Below are 21,408 nucleotides of genomic sequence, written 5' to 3'. Positions count from 1 at the left end.
TACTCTACCACCTGCTAAGCACAGGAACTTGCTCTAAGGTTCGACCCATCCTCTGATATAAAGACACTGCAAAGGCTAACCTCAAAGCATGCAAGACAGACATTAAAACCTGGGAACACATTGTACTAGACAGATCCAGATGGAAAGGTCTGCAACATGAGGCTGTGTCCACTTTTGAGGTCTCTGCAAGAGAAGAGAACACATCATAAGGCCAATACCTCAAACCCTCCCATCCAACAACTACACTTGCAATACATGCACTTGCATTTGCAAATTCAGGATCCGACTCACTTCCCACGTGAGAAGCCATAAAAACCAATAAACCCAGAATTTCAGTCAATACTAGCTGAACACTCCTCATTCCAAGTGACAGGAGAATCTAACAACATGCCAGTAAAACTTCACCCTGTAGACTAGACCTTATCAGAACAGTTTTCAATGATTAAAGCCCTGTCAGTATTGCTTCAGCCGTAGATCTGACTGTAAACGCATTACAAAATAACTGTACATACTTTGTACATAAAATGTTTTATCTCAGTTCATAGCATAATGCAGTTTGCTATCACTTGTCCTTATCCAATTAAAGTATCACAAAAAAAGGTCCACTGCTGTGGACAAGTATCAGTTCTGCACACGATTTCTCATTCAGGAAAGAGCAGTATTTAATGACAGCACATCCATTTCTCAGAGTCAGAGCTGAACTTCATTTAAAACTTTTTTTGACAATAAGCCATATAAAAATAAAAACTAGTTACAATGGCAGGAAATTGGATTTTCTATTTCCTGCAGCAAGTCCAAAGTTTTCTCTGGTGTGTGCCATTAACTTCTGCAGCATCTCAGCTTCCATTTACAAAAAATTAAGATTCTAGGTCTTATGATTGCAAAGAAAAACAACTAACTGTGATCCAAGTGTATCTGATGCCATGATTTCTGCAAGAGTCTGCACACGGTCAACTCTGATACTTCTGTTAATGTTCAGAAGCTTTGCTAGGCCGCAGCACGTCAATCACGCTGCTGCAGCTCAGCAACGCTAGAATATGGGCAGATGCACGATTAATACAGCTCTATTCCTGAAACAGGCTGAGATGTTAAACTACTGTTCAAAGGTGGATCAGTCTAAAAGAACTGGTTTCCCTTTTTCAGAAGTGGAGTGTATGGCTGCTGAAAAATGTAGACTATAAACCCACAAGAGAGAAGGACAAACACGGTAAAAGCTTTTACTCAGAAGTACAGAGTAGCTGCACCTCCCACTGAAGTCAACAGGATGTGCAAGTAAACAGCAAGTACTTCGGGTTTATCACTCTCTGATTAAGACAACAAAATGAGTGTACACAAATAGTGGGGGTTTTATCCATGAAAGTTTATGCCCATATAAATCTGTTAGTCTTTAAGTTGCCACCTGACTCTTTGCTGTTTAGGTGAATAAGTACATTTCAAAATCATCAGCGGAGCTGAAAGTAACACAATCATAGCCCCTGTTCAAGTCAAATACTGGACTTGTTTCACATAGCAGGCATAAAATAAGCCAACCCACGCTGCATGTCTGTATAAGGTAAATATGTCCATGTGACATCTCTTCAGGATTGTCTCAACACCTGAGGTCACCAAAGCTTCACATCCTAGTCCTTTGAGGATCTGCATGGGATTGAAGTATTTGTTGAGAAGCTGCAAATGTGCAGTGATGACAACTACACAATCATCACACAGTCTCTCGTAGTGTTTTCTGCAGCGTGCCAAAGGAGTGAGAACAAATGTGAGATCAGGCTCACTGAAATTAGTTATGTATGTGTGTCCAGTGACAAAGGAATTAAAACAGCCCCAAGAAAGGTGAAGGCAAATAGAAATGTCATAAAACAAGGCGGCCTTGGAGAAAGCTACTTGTCTTCACTTTCAAGGTCGTTAACATCTTACCCCCCTGCCTATCATCTCTCATGCACTACTGAAAGGTTGATTCCAATGTCCATTGCCCTTGTTACGTTTTCAAACAAGCACAAATGCTTTCTCCCACGTTGCCGCTCACGCTTGGGAGACGTTCCCTCTAAAATCCACAAAACTAACACTATCCTCCTTCAAAAAAGAACTAGATAAATTCATAGAGGGTAAGTCCATCAATGGCCATTAGCCAGGATGGGCAGGGATGGTGTCCCTAGCCTCTGTTTGCCAGAAGCTGAGAATGGGCGATGGGATGGATCACTTGATGATTACCTGTTCTGTTCATTCCCTCTGAAGCACCTGGCATTGGCCACTATCAGAAGACAGGATACTGAGCTAGATGGACCCTTTGTCTGACCCGGTCTGGCTGTTCTGATGCTCTCCCTCAAAACCCTCCTTGAAACTGTCCTTTGCTATGAGGCCTATATAATACAGCCCCAAGACTACAGCCTATTATGGTGACATTTACGACTCACTGTTTCCTTGTACTCTCCCAACCATTGTCTCTTGTCTTATATAGACTGTAAGCTTTTTGGGTCAGGGGCTGTGTTTTCCTTTGTTTGTACAGCACCTAGCACAATGGGTTCTGGTCCATGACTGGGGCTCTGTAGCAGGGTGGTCCTCTGCTCCTGCCCTGAAGGGTTAAAAATAAGCCCGGGGAGGGGGGCTGTGGCTGGAGAAAGAAGCTTCTAGGCTGGGCTGATTGGGGAAAGTGGCAGCAGCTGGGGCCACACCCCAAACAGACTCAGCTGGCCCTATAAAGGCAGAGAAGCCAGAGGCAGATAGAAGTCTCTCTCTAGCTATAGAGGGAGATGGGCCTGGCTGCAGGGAGCTGCACACAGGGTACCTGAGTGAAGCAGAGCTGGGGAAATGCAGAGGAACCAAGGAGCTCCAGCCTGGAAAGCCCTAGGCTGCGGCCTAGCATTGGCTAACAGGTACTGAGGGGTTGCAGAGGGCAGCCCAGGGATAGGCCAAAGCAGAAGGTCCAAACCTGACCTTGCTAGTGATGAGTAGGCTGATACTGCAGTCTGCCCCAGGGTGTGGGGCTAGACAATGACTGGCAGTAACCATATACTGAGGAAAGGTGGGGACAGAGGGTGGGGGATCCCTGGGGAGGAGAGACCCTGAGAGAAAGGGGTTACTGCCAGGGGGCAGCACCCCAGGTAAAAGGGCACCGGGTCCAGGGAGGGACATGGGGGCCAGAGGACAGGCGGATCACCGGTCTGCAGAGGGCGCTCCGGAGCTGAATTGAGCTAATTCCCAGGAGTCACCAGCAGGAGGCGCCGCATGGGGTGAGTCTGCTCGTCTACAGGCTCCTAGGTACTACACTAATAACGCCACATGCTAAACCCAGTTCGCCATGGCCATTTGAGTACAGAGAAAGGAAACAGAGCACGAGATGCCTTATTCTAACTAGATACAAACTCTGCTGTCAAAGTTTGTGTGTGTGTGCATGCAATCAAATACAGGAAACAATGCAAAAGTGCTATTGAATCTATATGAGAGATTTCTGACTGCCACTGGTCCAAGGCTGGGGCAGATCTTTTAGATCTAAGTCATTCAAGAGCTGCTGCAAATCACACTGCTCCTCACTACACACTATAAACCACAGTTTGGTCATGAGCGTCAAGGAAGCCATCTTTAGTATTGTTATAGTATCACAATACACCTCACTGTCAAAAGAACAAAAATCTTGGTGCCAACATCTAACAAGCTTCCAGAGACAATTGACTCTGACAGCATTCAGAAAAAGAAAAAAGAAGAGGCACTAAACACCAGAAAACTAGAACAGAAGAAATGCTAGGACAAGAATGCCAAGCAATTACCCTCCACTCCACTTAAGTAGGAAGAATGTTAGCTTCAAACTAGAATGCGGCAGACAACCTGCCAAGGAAACAGCTGTTCCAGCAGCACCGGTGTCACACCTCGTGACACTTGAGGGTCAGTACAATGAGAGGAACAGAAGACATCTTCACAAAGCCAAAGAGGACACTAGAGCTCTGCTTTCTGAGGACATCCAGAATGCTGCTCACAGAAGGAACACACCCCCAGCCAGTAACTGACAGTGAAACATCAGGGACAGCAAACACGCTCCAGGTGGCAGATCCACCTCGGCAGCAGAACAAACTACTGAAAAGGAACAGAAAAAGTGGATTTGTGATATGAGAGCCATTGAGCCTCAGAGATGGTAATTACTGACAGATATCCAGTACCTTGACCTCCATCCTAACCCTACTATTTAGTGCAATAGCATGTAGGGGCCCCAGTAGTGCTTACTACTGAACAAACCAAGACACTTTCTGCCCCACAGAGCTCACAGTCGAAGGCTATGTCTACACTGCACAGCCTACGGCAGCGTAGCCCTGAGCGCAGATCCAGCAAATGCTAACAAAGCCTCTGCCAGTATAGGAACACCACCTCCCTGAATGAGATTAGCTATGCCCACCAAAGCGCTCGTCCACTGGCACTGTGGCACGTACACCAGGGGTTTGGTCAGCATAGCTCCGTGGCTAGGGGTTGTGGGTTTTTCACACCTCTGATTGACATAGATATGCCAGCATATGGTTTAGGTGTATGGCAGGCCTCAGTAAAGCTTTGCTCCGTTTGCACTTTAATCATGGGTTGGGTGAGTCTCCAGGTCAAGCTTTGGCTAACGGTATTTGATTATTTGCATCAGGAAGCTGTAAAAGTAGCCCCTGGAAGGAATGGATACCGACTCCTGACATATGACATTAGCCTTTGCTAACCCCAAGTCGTGTGGCTGAGGCCATCTCCCTCCAGCTCTCTCCTGTGTCAGACCTTTATCACAGGTGGGTCTCACTGAAGGGCCTGGGGAGCAAGAGAGGTTCATAGACCCTAGGACTGGAAGGGACCTCAAGAGGTCATCAATTCCAGTCCCCTGCCTTCATGGCAGGACCAAATACTGTCTAGACAATCCCTGATAGACATTTATCTAACCTACTCTTAAATATCTCCAGAGATGGAGATTCCACAACCTCCCTAGGCAATTTATTCCAGTGTTTAACTACCCTGACAATTAGGAACTTTTTCCTAATTTCCAACCTAAATCTCCCTTGCTGCTGGGCAGTTTTTTTTTTTAAAAAGGCCCCCCCATTTGGGGGGCTCCTTGTTCCCCCCTTTAAACCATTAGAGCCTAGGTGAAAGTTTTCTCTCCCTCCTGATGACACCCTTTTAGATATCTGAAGACTGAGAGGGACATGATAGCAGTTTTCTCTTTCCAACTAAATAAACCCATTCTTTCAGCCTTCTTCATAGGTCATGTTCTCAAGACTTTAATCATTCTTGTTCGCTCTTCTCTGGATCCTCTCCAATTTCTCCACATCCTTTCTGAAATGGCGTGTGCGCCAGAACTGGACTAATACTCCAGCCGAGGCCTAAGCAGCCGAGAGTAGAGCGAAGAAGACTTCTCATGTCTGTTTACAACACACACTGTTAAGCATCCCAGAATCACATTTGCTTTTTTTGCAACAGTATCACACTGTTGACTCATATTTAACTTGTGGTCCACTATGACCCTAGATCTCTTCTTGCCATACTCCTTCCTAGACAGTCTCTTCCATTCTGTATGTGTGAAACTGATCGTTCCTTCCTAATGGAGCACTTTGCATTTGTCTTTATTGAACTTTATCCGGTTTACCTCAGACCATTTCTCCATTTGTACAGATCATTTTGAATTTTGACCCTGTCCTCCAAAGCAGTTGCAATCCCTCCCAGTTTGGTATCATCTGCAAACTTAATAAGCGTTCTTTCTATGCCAACATCTAAGTCGTTGATGAAGATATTGAACAGAGCCGGTCCAAAAACAGACCCCTGTGGAACTCCACTTGTTATACCTTTCCAGCAGGATTGGAGAGCATTAATAACTACCCTCTGATACGGTTATACAGCCAGTAATGCACCCACTTGTAGTAGGCCCATCTAATTGTATTTGCCTAGTTATCGTAAGGATATCATGCGAAACCGTATCAAAGTGCCTTACTAAAGTCTAGGTTACCACACCCACCCGCTTCTCCCTTATCCACAAGGCTCGTTATCCTATCAAAGAAAGCTATCAGATTGGTTTGACATGATTTGTTCTTTACAAATCCAGCGCTGGTTTCGCTATCACCTTACACCTTTCAAGGTTTGCAGATGATTTCCTTAATTACTTGCTCCATTATTTTCCGGCACAGAAGTTAAACTAACTGGTCTGTTTTCCTGGGTTGTTTTTATATCCCTTTTCATAGATGGGCACTATATTTGCCTTTTCCAGTCTTCTGGAATCTCTCCGTCCCCCATGACTTTCAAAGATAATAGCTAGAGGCTCAGATACCTCCTCTATAACTCTTGAGATTCTGATGCATACTAGGACTGCATTTCATCAGGATCCATGGTGACTTGCAAGGCATCTAACTTTTCTAAAGTGATTTTTAACTTGCCTTTTTTAATTTTAATCTTTCTAAAACCTAACCCCTATCCCATACGCATTCACGTATTTAGACATTCCCTTCAGACGTATCTCAGTGAAACCGAAACAAGAAGTCATAAGCATCTCTTTCATTTCAAGTTTCCTGCTACGTAGTTTCTCCTTCCTCAACTGAGCAGTGAGCCTACCGGTCCTTGCCTGCTCTTCCCTTTGCTTCTAACGTATTGATAAAAAGTTTCATGTTTCACCTTTATTCCATAGCTAGTTTGAGGCTCATTTTTTGGCCTTTGCCTTTCTAACTTGCCCTGCATCCGTGTATGTTTGCATATATTCATCCTTTGTAATCTGAAAATAGTCTTCCATTTATATAGAAAATGCCTTTTATATTTTTAGAATCATAGCAAAGATCATCGTGGTTAACCAAAGGTGGTCTCGCACAACATTAATTCATATATCTTCCTACCCATTCGGAAATAGCTTGACTTTGGGGCGCTTAATACTGTACCCTTGACTGCCCACTCTCCTCAGTATGTTTTTTCCCCTCAGATCTTAGATTCCCAATGGACTTAACCTATCAGCATCTACATAGCTTACCAAAAATCCAGCCTTCCTGAAATCCATAAGGGTCTCTATTTGATGTACCTCCCTTCTACCTCTTCTTTAAATTGCAAAACTCCTTATGATTATTCATGATCATTGTCACCAAACTTCCTCTACTTTCAATTCGCTCAAACAATTCCTCACACTAAGTTCCTCCCTATTTGTTAAAATCAAGTCTAGAACAGCTTCCCCCCAGTAGCTTTTTCAACCTTCTGAAATAAAAAGTTGTCTGCAATGCAGTCCAGGAACTTATTGGATAGTCTGTGCCCCACGGTGTTATTTTCCCAACAAATATCTGGAGAGTTGAAGTCCCCCATCATCAACAAATCAGCTCCCCAGCTCCCTGTGAGTTGGAGCCATGACCAGACCCAATAGAATTGCCTATTGTTGTCACATACCATGTTAGAGTAACAGACACCTCATACCCAATATCCTCCGGCTAGCTATCTCTCTCACAGACACTTTCAGCCAACCTAGGACTCAGGCAGCAACTTCCAGCCACACATAAGGGGCTTGACGAGTTTGTACACATCCTCCTCAGGGAGTAAGGCTATCATAGGTACCCAGTGAGCCAAACTCAAACTGCAAAGGCATCTGGGAGCTGGAGCCCCTAGCAGTGTCTCCACAGCTAGATGCTCAGGCACCTCCAGGGTTGACAAAGGCCAAAGTCAACCTGCATCAGAGGGGCAGCAGAGTCACAAAGACCACCAGGGCCATTTCAACTTCTATCCACAGGCACCCTTTCATCCACAGGGCCACTTCAGAGCTCCCCCCTCACCTCACAGTCAGTCTGTGGGGAGGTGCCCACATCAGCCCTTTGTTACTCGGGCTTCCTGACTTATTTGCTTTCTATAAATCCCCAGCCCTGTCCCTCTGGCTCCCTGTGTTAATGTCAGTAAAGCCCAAAGGATTACAAGCAACTAGTCTCTAGGGTTGGGACAATGCCCTCAGGATCTGATGGGGGCCAGACTGGGGAACCACAGCCTCAAAAGGGGATGCTTGGAATTTTGAAAATGTCCCCCAGTACCCTCCACTTCCCACAGAGAGCCCCCAACCCAGCTCAGCCCCCTCCACTGGTCACTCATTCAACCGGCTCCGGTGGAAAATGAACAAGGAGAAAGGGACAGTGGATAAAAGGATAAGACTAGCTCTTTGAACTGCCAATGAATGAGGCAGCTTCCTAGCAACAACAAAATCCCAGGGCAGGCCCTGAAAAGCCAGCCATTCTCCAGACAGGATTAAGCACCAGAACAGTCAGCCACACACAGCACAGCGGGCAGCCCTTCCCCACAAAGGGACAGTCCCTAAATGAGTCCACCAGTGTGTGACTGTGCCAGCATTTGCTGGTTCCCAGCAAGAGGCACCGTAGAGGTGGGTCTATTGGTCTGATGTGGGACAGCAGGAGGAGGGGGAAGGATACAGTGCTAGCTGGACTCATTGGTGTGATGGGGTGGGGGGAAGCGAGGATACAGAGCTAAATGGTTACAAGCTGATGGGGATCAGCCTGACAGTTAATGGGGCAACAGGAAACTGGAGCCACAGTGCCAGGATGGCATGGCCAGAGCCGAGTTCCCTTCCTCAAATCACACAGTAACAGGACTCTACACCAGCCCTTGCTGTGCCCTCCCCCATCCCTTGGATCTGAATGTAATTTATTCATGTATAGCCAAGGAGAGGCAAAGGAGAGGGAGGGTGGGGAGGACCTTGACCATTGGTTACAGGTCCCTAGAACTCTCTTTGGAGCGGGGTGGGGAGAATATGAGTCTCTTCCCAGATGCCCAGGTCGGCTTCACAATTCTTCCTTTTCTGAATTGGTTCTCCAAAATACTGCAGGAGGGGCTGAAGGAGACCTGTTCTGTTGGACGCTATAGCACTAGCTGCCCTTCCACCTCTCCTGTCTGATCGCTTCCAGAAACATAGGAACAGGGTGGGTCCCTATCCAAGGTTACAGATCTGTGATTTGGGAGGTTACCACATGGTGTCTGACCCTCATATGTGCAACTGAATTTGCCCATTTCACACTTCAATAACCAGTCCAGCCCTCTCATCGGGTACAGCAGCCTCTTCCAAGGAGAGAGCCCCCCAGCACAGAGGAGCCTTTGTTCCCTAACACTCAAGGGTTCAGCAGCCCATTGCTTCTACCCTTCCACTTTCATCTAATTGACAGTCCTCCCCACTCTCTCCTGCCTGCACAGTGAGGAGAGCCATCCTAGGCCGGGAGGAGGAAGGGCTCCCCAGTCCCCTGTCCAATTCTGCATGAGAGAATGAGATGCACTGTTCTGCAACACAGACAGTTCCCAGGAAACTGGTCTCACAACCTGGACCCCTCCTAGCAGACAGCGGGGACCGGGGGGGAGCCATGTGTCAAGTGCCATCAGCTTGGGGTGACCTTTGCATCCTGAGTTAAGTGGGTTTGGAGTCAAACCCATGGCATGCTTTGTCCGTGAGCCCCCATGAGAGGGTACACCCAACTGAAGCAGAGCAGCAAGGGCGACATTCCGCTGCCTTACAGCATTTCAAAGACTCCCTGAGCCAAAACAGCTGCAGAAGCCATGGTGAAGATGGTGCTCTCTGTATGGGGCAACCTCTTTGAGACATGGAGGTGGAATGGGTAGGAGATAACCAGTATGACAGCTAGAGACCTGTGTGCAACCTGCATTGTAAACAAGTTCTTTACAACTACAGGAGAGCTGTGCCACGTCCAATGGGTTCAAAGAGCTACTGTCTAAGCCTGCTGAGCTCTGCCCTTCAGAGTGAGGAGATTCCTAGGCTCCACCAGCCACAGAGAAGCTCTTGGTTCTCTCCCCCTTTCATATTAAATAATACTTCATCACCGCAATGTGACCCAAAGGCTGCCATGCGAATAAGGCCCAGAGTGAGGGCTGCACAGGAATATTGGGTTCTGCTAGGCAGTAAACAACAGCTGGGCTTTCTGGCTCAATTCCTTTCTCAAAAATCAAATCAACAAACACTGTTTTTCCAGATACCAGTTCTGCAAACATCGCCCCTGCCTGTGATCAGAACAAGGCAGATTCTGTCCTGTTTACAGCTCAGCCGCCTTAGGAGAATCTTCAGGTCCCAAGCTCTGCTGATGCAGCTCCATTGACTTCAGCATGACAACACACACATAACTAAGGACAGGATTACATCCTGTAGCTAGAACATAAACAACAGTTCTGCTACACTGCTATTCATGAGCCAGAATAGAGCCCAGCTCCCCAGCCAATTACTGGGCCGGGCTGGCAACACAGTGCTCAGAGAGAGAGCACCCAGCACCTCGCCCCAATACTAGGCCAGACCAGGCTGGCTGCACAGAGCTCATAGGAGCAACATAGCAGAACTGTATGTCTGTCGCTGAACTGAAGTGGGGAGGCTCAGACAACAGCCAGGAGCTTGGCAGTAAGATGTCACAAATGTGGCTCCTCCTCCAGGTGCTCACAGGAATTATTTTCCACTCCTCTATTCCCGTTTAGATGTGGACCTTTGCATGTTGCAAGTTTGCCTCAAACACACGGCATAAAATCTGCTGGGTGTGCCCTGTGGCTAAGTCAACAGTACTGCAAAACCTGCATTTCTGCCTTTCTAACCTGTGGGACTATGGGGCCAAGCATGATGCCAGATCGACAAGAGGAAGCAGCCAGTAGGAACTGTCTCTTTCTGGGCTACGTAGGTGGAATTCTCTTGCTTGGGGAAGGCAGGCTGCATAGGTGACACCCAGCAGGGCTGGGAGCTGAGACTGCAGAGCACAGACAAGATCAGATCATTCGTAAAAGACCCGCCCCCCCCCCTCCCCTCAATCAATAGTGCTCAGAGCCAGCTCCTTGCATACCCAGGCCATGGAGTCAAGGAGGACCCTAGCACATTTGGGGACTCAGCCAGCCAGTCCCTGCAGGCTACATGATCTACTTCAACAAATTTCAGAGTGGTAGCCGTGTTAGTCCATATCAGCAAAAACAACGAGTCCTTGTGGCACCTTAGAGACTAACAAATTTATTTGGGCATAAGCTTTCGTGGGCTAAAACCCACTTCTTCAGATGCAAAGTAACAGTCCAACTTCTAGCAGTGATACATCCTTCTGCCAACACATACTAATGATTAGGGAGAGTAGAACATAAGCACCACACTACTTCAAACTCCAACACCCCTCTCCTGGCATTGAGAGAGGAATCCCAAACAAAGTGCACTCCCATGCCAGTCCCCCTTCACTTTCACCCAGTGCTTGTGGTTTGTCTTAGCCCAGCCCCTCCTGCTACAGTGGGGGAGAGATGGGGGTGCTTTGCCCTGCTCTAGGGCTGCCTGTCAGAGTACTACAAAGTTCTCCAGCCATTAAATTCAACCCTCGAGAAGGCAGGTGGGACACACAGGGTCATCTGGCACTGAAAATGCTAATGCAATTCTGGGGCGCATAACACAGGAATCTCAAATAGGAGTAGAGAGGTTGTATTTCCTCTGTATTTGGCACTGTGAGACTGCTGCTGGAATCCTGTGAACACTAGACTGGACACATTTCAAGAAGGATGTTATTGAGTAAGTAGAGAGGGGTCAGAGAAGAGCCATAAGAATGATTAAAGGATTAGAAAATAGGCTTTATAGTGAGAGACTCACGGAATTAAATCTGTTATAGCATAACAAAGAGACAGTTAAAGAGTACTTTGATCAGTCTATAAGTACCTACATGGAGAACAAATATTTGATATTGGACCCTTCAGTGAAGCAATGGTTAGAAGTGAAAGGTAGACAAACTCAGAGTGGAAATAAGGCGTAATTAGCCATTGGGACAATTTACCAAAGATTGTAATGGATTCTCCATCATCAGCATTTTTAAATCAAGATTGAATGCTTTCTTACAAAATATGCTCTAGTTCAACCAAGAATGATTCTGATGAAGTTCTATGGTCTATGTTATGCAGGAGGTCAGATTAGAGTATCACAGTGGTCCGTTCTGGCTTTATAATCTGTGAAATTCAACTCCCTCTGAACAGCAGCTGTTCATACAGGGATCCCTCACCTAGTGCCAAAATGCCGCCACCTCTGTTGTTGGGATACAGCAGCTGCTTAAGAGCTATATAGTAACACTACAAAACAGTTTAGAAGAGTGAAAGGGCAGAGGGAATTGAGAAGTAGGATGGAATTACCCAAACTGAGATTTTGTCAAAACCTACTCCTGCAAGAAACACCAAAGGACCATGAATAACTATGAAAGATAAGAGTGTCAGTTTTAAGTCCTATTTGAAAGACATCTCCAGCATCACAACATCCCTAGCAGAGGACTGGCACATGAGGTCAGCTTGGAGTTCATTCCCTCCAGGGCATCTAGCATTGGCCACTGTCAGAAGACAGGATACTGGGCTAGACGGACCTTTGTTGTGATCCAGTATGGCCATTCTTATGAGTCAGATAGCAGAGCACCCCCTAGTCAACTCCCCACCCCAGTCCCTGTAGTAGCTGGTGTCCCTTGGAGGTCCCCCCACCATAATATTGAGCAGACCCAGCCTGTCTTGCTTAGATAACAAGATATGACAAAGATCCTGGCATACGGGAGTGCGGATCCAGGATGGGGGAGATGCTAGGCCAGCGAGAGGACAACTGACCCAATAACAAAGGCAGTAGTTCAGTGACAGAGCCCTAAGCAGAAACAGCTGATGCTCTGCAGCAACAAAACCACATGCACAGCAGCGCTCACCAGAAACTAGGGCTGCAGCAAGGACAGCAAAGGTAGGACACACTCACCAGCACTGCAGCACATGGAACAAGACAAAAGCAGACTATGCTCCAGGCACAGACACACACCAGAGTACAAAACCCCAAAACCAATGGGAGGGGTATGTGCTCATGGGCTGAGAGCAGAGGAGTACCCATACATCCGTGGGCTGACGGCTCTTTGGCAGCAGTGACACAGATCCCTGTAATGCAGATTAGCCGGATTTCCTGCTATTTAACCCCACATATCAGGCCCTAAGGAATGTGTTTCAAATACATGAAAATACTTAAATGCCAGGAAAACATTCCAGCTGAGACATAGTGCAAGCAGTCTCAGAGCCCAAGGCTCACCAGCTGACTCTTCACAGGCACCTCAGCAGGGAACTGGGAATGCAGCCCCCCTCTGGGGTGGAATGCAGCAGCTGTTTCACAGCTAACTGCAACATTATACAAGAGTTTAGAGCAGAAGCAATGTGAATTTCCAGGTCCAGATTAAACTTTAAGGGAATTTAGGCTGTGAAAAGAAATGCCCCAATCTAGAATTTGGCCAGGACACCAGGGCTAATACTCCACTCCCACAAAGTACTGTGGGATCTTTACTAACCACAACTGCTCAGGGCCTCAATTTAAATCTCATGTTAGACACAGTAGCATCAGCAGCACAGCACCCCCTAGTGCCATGCTGGGGCATTACAGTCAGCAGTGACAGTAAAGACAGCCCCCGCTACCACTTCATGGAGCGCAGCATCCCTATAGCACCACATTGGGGCACAGTCTGTCACTGACTCAGGGGGAAGAGTGCCAGCTGAGGCACCAACATTTCATTAGAGATCTCCCATCCAAGTACTGCCCAGGCCCGAACCTGCTTAGCTTTAAGTCATAGCAGAGGGTGGGCCACAGCTGACAAAGCAAAAATTTACAAAGAATCCAAGAAATACCCAGATCTCCATTCCTTGTTGCTTATCTGCTCTATCACACACACCCTTCCCCTCAATGATGCCAGCCATGAAGGTCCATGTGTCAACTGCTCTCACAATGATCTTCATGCTTTCTTCCATGCCATCTTTATGTAGGGAAGGCCCTTCCCGCACTGATCCATCAGGTACTATTCCCTCCTTCCAAATCCTCTCCAGATCTACTTCTGCCAGAACTCCTACAAGGAATCAGCCATTAACAACAGGCCAGCTGAGCAGCAGTCATGACTACACAATTTTATTTGCTTGAACTATACCAAAACAACTGTCAGTGATTGAGAACCATCCAGTTATGCAATAGCTGCTCTCACATACTTGGTGCATCATTTCCAATTGGATTACAACTTCTTCAGAGCAGAGGTCACGTCATCTTGTGCATTTGTGCAGCACCCAGCACCACAAGGCCCCATTCCTCACGGGGGGCCTTTGTGTGGCACCACGCTACAAATACCAAGCCAGATTTACCTCTGAAAGGAAGAAATGGGCTGAGAATGTAAGAATGACAGAGTAGTTGGGAGTCAATGACCCCATGCAGCCTGAACTTAGCACAGCAAGCAGTGTGGCATTCAGAGAGTGCAGTAACACAAGGCCTTAGAATGCAGCAAAGCAAATTTGGAGGAATAAAGAAATCTCATGAGGGGCCCTGGGAAGAAGAGTTAAAAATCCCCCTCAGTGGGAGGAAGCAGTGGAGGCTCCTCAGACACCATTAGGCACAAACAATTCCCCTGAAAATTGAAGAATGCAGGGAATGGGAAGGTGGATTGCAAGGAACTGGCTCAGAGACATGGCTAAAATGCCCTGAAGCCAAATGGAAGAGGGAGAGGTAACAAAGTGTCACAGGAGCTACAGTTGGACAAGCCCCATAGGTCACCTAGTTCATCTTCCTCCCTGCACAGGACTGTCCAGCTATCATTACCTCTCACTACACTGCTCCCTATATTTATCAATGTCATGGTTCAAGGAGACAAAGCCAGATATATCTGCAAAAAGAATGAATTACTGCAGTCAAGTGGAGTAAGGAGGGGTTATAAGAACATAGCACAGAGAAGTGGGTCCAGCAATCAGTGGGGAAGGGACCCAACCATTTCTAGAGCCTCTGAGATACTGAGTAAGTCATAATCTGGCTAGCAGGTAAAGGAGGAAGGTTCTGTAAGAATAACTATCACTAGGAGCTGACAAGGGGACCCTGGAAGATATAAAGATGTAGCAGGCAGCTGGCCCCAGGCTGCCTGTATCTCAGGGGTGCAGGAAGCTAGCTAGTGAAATTATTGAGAGGAGAGATTCAGCAGGTGCAATGTAAGCCCCAACTGGTCCCTGAGAATGTACTGAACAGGACCTAGTCTTTTCCATCTCTCTGCCTCCACATAAGAACATAAGAACAGCCGTACCAGGTCAGACCAAAGGTCCATCTAGCCCAGTATCTGTCTGCTGACAGCGGCTGATGCCAGGTGCCCCAGAGGGAGTGAACCTAACAGGCAATGATGTAGTGATCTATCGCCTGCCATCCATCTCCAACCTCTGACAAACAGAGGCTAAGGACACCATTCCTTACCTGTCCTGGCTAATAGCCATTTATGGACTTAACCACCATGAATTTAGCCAGTTCCCTTTTAAACGCCGTTATAGTCCTAGCCTTCACAACCTCCTCAGGTAAGGAGTTCCACAAGTTGACTGTGCGCTGAGTGAAGAAGAACTTCCATTTATTTGTTTTAAAAATGCTGCCTATTAATTTCATTTGGTGACCCCTAGTTCTTGTATTATGGGAATAAGTAAATAACTTTTCCTTATCCACTTTCTCCACATCACTCATGATTTTATATACCTCTATCATATCCTCCCTTAGTCTCCTCTTTTCCAAGCTGAAGAGGCCTAGTCTCTTTAATCCTTCCTCATATGGGACCCTCTCCAAACCCCTAATCATTTAAGTTGCCCTTCTCTGAACCTTTTCTAGTGCTAGTATATCTTTTTTGAGATGAGGAGACCACATCTGTACACAGTATTCGAGATGTGGGCGTACCATGGATTTATATAAGGGCAATAATATATTCTCATTCTTATTCTCAATCCTCTTTTTAATGATTCCTAACATCCAGTTTGCTTTTTTGACCGCCTCTGCAGACTGCGTGGACATCTTCAGAGAACTGTCCACGATGACTCCAAGATCTTTTTCCTGACTTGTTATAGCTAAATTAGCCCCCATCATATTGTATGTATAGTTGGGGTTATTTTTTCCAATGTGCATTACTTTACATTTATCCACATTAAATTTCATTTACCATTTTGTTGCCCAATCACTTAGTTTTGTGAGATCTTTTTGAAGTTCTTCACAGTCTTCCTTGCTTTGTACAGGGCCCATATAACAGGCAAGCACAGCATGAAGGCCACCCTGGGCAGAAAGAATTCTGCCATTCAGTTCAATGTAACCAAGTACACAGCAGCCTGCATAGCTGCTCCCAGCTCGCCTCTACTGTTACACTCATGTGTGCTTTGTCCTAGAATGAGTACTCCTCAGTGTATCCCATGTGTCTATACACTGCCCAGCACACTGATCTTGACTCTGGCCTCAGAAACCCCACAGATGGGGGTATCAATCCACATTTCATAGATTCATTTTCATATATTTCAAGGCCAAAAGGGATCATAATAATAATCTAGTCTTGATATGAAGATATCAAGAGATGGAAAATTCAACTCTTCCATAGATTCTGAGGCCAGAAGACACTATTGTGATCATCTAGTCTGATCTCTCTGTAACACAGGCCACAGAACTTCCCCTAAATAATTCCCAGAGCATGTCTTTTAGAAAAAATATCAAACCCTGATTTAAAAATGGTCAGTAATGGAAAATACACCATGGCCCTTGGTAAATTGTTCCATGGGTTAGTTACCCTCACTGATACAAATGTACACCTTATTTCCACTCTGAATTTGTCTAGCTTCAACTTCCAGCCATTGGATCATGTTAGACCAGAGATCAGCAACCTTTCAGAAGTACTGTGCCAAGTCTTCATTTATTCACTCTAAAATAAGATTTCGTGTGCCAGTAATACATTTTAACGTTTTTAGAAGGTCTCTTTCTATAAGTCTATAATATATAACTAAACTATTGTTATATGTCAAGTAAATAAGGTTTTTAAAATGTTTAAGAAGCTTCATTTAAAATTAAATTAAAATGCAGAGCCCCCCAGACCTGTGGCCAGGACCTGGGCAGTGTGAGTGCCACTGAAAATCAGCTCGCGTGCTGCCTTCGGCACCCGTGCCATAGGTTGCCTACCCCTGTGTTAGACCTTTCTCTGCTAGACTGAAGAGGCCATTATTAAATACTGGTTTTCCATGTAGGGTAGACTGTCATCAAGTCACCCCTCAACCTGCTCTTTATCAAGCTGAATAGGCTGAGCTTCCCTCGGTAGTTTGTTCCAATGGTTAATTAACCGCACTGTTAGGCACAGCCTTTGAATTTTAATTTTCTTGCTTTAAGTTGTAGTCATTGGTTCTTATTATGCTCCCTCCACTGAAGAGAAGAGCACCTGATATTTTCCTCCTCTCAAGGTTCTTATACACTATAATCAAGCCAGTTCATTTTTTTTTTTTTGATAAACTATAATAGATTGAGCTCTTTCAATCTCTCACTGTAAGGTATTTTTGCCAGCCCTTGACTCCTTTGTGTCTTTTCTCCAATTTTTCAACTTCCTTTTTAAAATGTGGACACCAGAACTGGATACAGTATTACAACACTGGTCTCAACAATACTGTATAAAGATTTAAAATTACCCCCCCACTCCTACTCCCGCTCATATATCCGAGGATCATATTAACTTCTTCAACCACAGCATCGCAGGGGGAGCTCATGTTGAGTTGCTTGTCCACTATTATCCCTGAAATCTTCTTCAGAGTCAATACTGTCCAGGATTTGACAAAAGGGGAAGCTGTGGCAGAGGGGAAGGGATGTGAGCGGAGCGAGGAAACCAGCTGCTCAGCCTCAGCCAGGGCCACTATAGCAGCAGGTGCCCCAACATACATACCTAACTTAGGGTATCAATCCAGTGGGGGTCCATTTATCGCATCTAGTCTAGACACGATAAATCGATCCCCGAACGCTCTCCCGTCGACTCCTGTACCTCACTGCCACAAGAGGCGCAGGCTGGGTCAACTGGGGAGTGACAGCAGTCAACTCACTGCAGTGAAGACGCCATGGTGAGTGGGTCTAAGTACATCGACTTTAGCAACATTATTCACATAGCTGAAGCTGCGTAACTTACATTGACACGCACACAAAGTGAAGACCGGGTCTTACAGAAACACAGGCATGTCGAAACGCTAAGGTTGCACCAATTTAACTAAACTGATTCCTAACAGATTCAAGCCCCAAACAAGCAAAAGCAGTTTCTAAACCGAATTTGTTAAATTACTGCCACTTGTGTGTTTAGACAAGGCCTGAGATGCAGAGAATCCACACACAGACCAAGGAGACCTGCTGATTGCCAGCCCTCCTTTCCAAAGGGCATCAGAGTGCAACACAGCAGTACAAGAGGCTGGAGGGGAAGAGCTGAAGCCATTGATGAATCTTTGTTGGCTGTCTCCCTCCATGCCAGGGAGAGGCTGAGTTAGTGTTGAGAGATTAGAAGTAGCAGCTTTACTCCTCCACAAAGGTAAATAAAAACCCAGAAGCCTCCACCCAGGCCCCAGTTGCCAGCAAAATAAAAGCTGGTCTTAATTAGCCCAGCAGTGGCCCTACCTGACCTTGGGTTTCAAATGGCTGGGCTCAGAGCGGCAGGAGCCCAGCTGGTGGACAAAGGAGGCAGTTCCTGCCCCAGGCCAACTGCAGTGAGGCAGAAGGGAACTCTACAGCCTAGACAACTCCCACCTCCAGGAAAGGGCCCCGCTACTGATGCAAATAGCAGGAAGCCAGAGCAGGAAGGAATCTATGCAAAGCCCACAGAGCTTGCCAGCACACCCACAAGGATCATCCTAACATCCCTCCTCCCCGCTAGGAGCCAGCAATGAGAGTTCTTTGGATCAGCTCCAATCTGGAACCCACAAAGGAGACACCTTCTGCCTTGGGTCTGAGTCACTCCAGGAGTTTGGGCAGGAAGGAAGTGCTCAGAGGATCTGGACCCCCATGGTGAGATTCCCCACAGCTACATTCCTTTGTCTTCTGCAATCTTCAGCATGGAATACGGGCAATGTTAGCCTTCTCCTCTCCAGCCACACTTTCCATGGTGAGACCTCAGCTGCCATGTTTAATTTGGATGATTTCCCAAGCCAGACCCTCCCCATGTCAGCCTGGTGTCTCCCACTGCCAGCTCTCCTTCCCATCAGTCACTCAGCACAGCAGCCATCCTTGCACATCTGGTGTCAAGCCTGGTTCCTTGTCCCACCCAGCTCCTTCCTTCTCTCCATGTAACTAGCCTGTCTGCCTAGGCTTCCATCATCTCCCACCTACTAGTGCAGCCTCCAGCCCCACATCTTCCATCACCATCCCTCCAAGATGCAGCTGCCAAGTAACTTCTCTATTACTTTCAATCTCTGCCCAATTCCACCCTCCTACACAGTCCCACTCTCTCTGCTCCACCCAAGTTTCTTCTGACCTCTCCCCATCAACTCTTTCACCCACCCACTCTAGACTCAATGCCTAATTTTATGACTCTCCCTATGCATGGAAGAGCCTCTGAATCTCTGTTGGCCAAGCTCCCTCCCTGCCCTGTAATAAAACGTTCTTGCTAGATTATGCTCATGCCATTCAATATTGCATTTCATCCACCATGAACTGGTCACAGAGACTGGATTAAATGATCCAAGAGCCCCTCACAACTCAAATGCAAGAATCTGACCCACTGTGCTTGCAAACTAAACCCCTCAACACAGGGTCCTGCTATTGTCCCTTGCTGTATGCTGCTGTGTATACTGACAGTCCTGCAGAACTCATTCTACCAAGGCTGAAAAGTACAGGTGTCAGTGGGAAACTGAGTGCTTCCTTTCCTGGAACTCAGGCACTATGGCGATGGGCACAGGGCAATTATAAAAATCTAAAAAGATTCAGGGGACTAAAGCTATCAGGCCACACATACCTTACATTTCACACTAAGGCTTGATCTTACGTCAGTATAACTACATCTCTCAGGTAGAAAATCCACACCCCTGAGCAATGTAGTTATAGGAACCTAACCCCCTGCGTAGACTGCGCTGTGTCAATGGAAGGGCTTCTCACGGCGACATAGCTACCACCTCTCGCTGAGGTAGATTCGCTATGCAGATGGGTCTCCCGGCACTAAGCAGCACCAGAACAAGTGCAGCTATGTCACTGGTGGCTGTAAGTGTAGACAGGCAGAAGTGCCATTTTAGGCCTGGTCAGGGGGGGGGGGAGCAGGGAGGGGAGGAAATTGATCTAAGTTATGCAACTTCAGCTACGTCAATAATGTAGGTGAAGTAGACATACTTAGATCTGCTCACCACGGTGTCTTCACTACGGTGAGTCGAGTGCTGCCGCTTCCCCATCGACTCCACCTCTCATGCAGGAGAGCGCTCAGGGTCAATTTATCATGTCTAGACTAGACACGATAAATCTACCCCCGCTGGATCAACTGCTGCCCACCGATCTGGCAAGTAGTATAGACATGCCCAGAAAGAACTCTGGTAGCGAGTCCCCAGGATGGGACAGCACCACCAGGAGGGACAAATGCTCCTACCACACAAATCAAATCTATCCATGCACGCTGCCAGAGCCCAGTCTAGCCGCCATAGAGGAAATCTGGCTTTACACATGTCAGGATTCTCCAAGGGGCAGGTAACAAGAGCAGGTGAAATGGAAAAGGTGCTGGGAGGACGTGAGGTACATTTATTCAGACTTTTACCAAGCTTCCTCCACCCCCACACCAACGCTAAAGATGAAATTGAGGAAACTGAATGGGTGGGGGCTCAAGCCTGTTCTAAGCAGTCTCAGCCCCAAGAAAAGGCAGAAGTTTGAACCAGACCAAGAGCCTTTCCCACTGACCCCAAAATTTGAATAGGTTGAGTTTTTTCACAAAAAATTCTACACAGAAATAAAGATGAACTAACTACAACCCCTCCAGCTCCTCATTCCCTGGCCCCATGCTCCAATTCCTTCTATTTATATTCTATCCATGCCTTCCAGAGCCGCCTTAGAGAGCCTTCTTGTTACCTGTACACAAGCCCACTGCTACCATTATCTCCCTTCTCCCATTACCGGTACCACCTTAGCCTAGGACCTGCTCTGCTCGCTACCAAAGCACTCTTCTGACAGCCATTCGCACAACTGCACGCACCCACTTCACTCTTACCAGCGTACCGCCCCCACCTGTCCTGCCTACTCCCTGTCAAACTTCCGGGGCCTTCGTACCCCACTCAGTGCCCCCCCCGACAGCGCGCAGAGCCTCTCTTCATCCCCCCATGCTCCTCTCCTGGATAGCGGCCCCGAGGATCTCCGCTCGCTCGCCCGCCCGCCCACGCAGCCCTCCCGCAGGGAGCGCTGACCCCGGGACCCCTGCCCAGAGAGCCTCAGCTCTGCGCGGTGCCGGGCCCGCCCCACTCCGCCAGGAGAAGCCCCGGCCGCTCGGCGCTGACCTTGGGCAGCTCCCGCAGCTGGTTGGCGTCCAGCAGCAGCTCCTCCAGGGAGCGGCTGTAGCGGTAGATCTCCTCGGGCACCGCCTGCAGCGAGCAGTGCCGCCGGTCCAGCGCCTCCACGTGCCGGTTACAGCGCCACAGCGGCGGCATGCAGCGCAGCATCCTCCCGGGCGGCCCCCGCGGCTCCGGCCGGCC

General features: G+C 47.3%; 1 protein-coding gene across 30 annotated transcripts in view; it reads right to left on the bottom strand.

Moving 5' to 3' along the window:
- SCRIB (scribble planar cell polarity protein) overlaps positions 1 to 21,383 on the bottom strand; it is a 212,188-nt gene extending 190,805 nt beyond the window's left edge. For 29 of the 30 annotated variants that reach the window (XM_032762915.2, XM_075063333.1, XM_075063340.1 and 26 more), the window contains exon 1: positions 21,214 to 21,383. In XM_032762915.2, coding sequence (XP_032618806.1) covers positions 21,214 to 21,375 — 162 coding nt within the window. In that variant the 5' untranslated portion in view covers positions 21,376 to 21,383. Of the gene's footprint in view, positions 1 to 3,857; positions 4,063 to 21,213 lie in introns of all 30 variants that reach the window. The other variant, XM_075063335.1, reaches the window with a different exon arrangement.
- Positions 21,384 to 21,408: the final 25 nt, after the last annotated feature.

Source organism: Chelonoidis abingdonii, chromosome 2 (assembly GCF_003597395.2).
Source record: "Chelonoidis abingdonii isolate Lonesome George chromosome 2, CheloAbing_2.0, whole genome shotgun sequence".
NCBI lineage: Eukaryota > Metazoa > Chordata > Testudines > Testudinidae > Chelonoidis > Chelonoidis abingdonii.
Note: the sequence above shows the minus strand (reverse complement) of the source record. Positions and strands in the feature narration are given on the sequence as shown.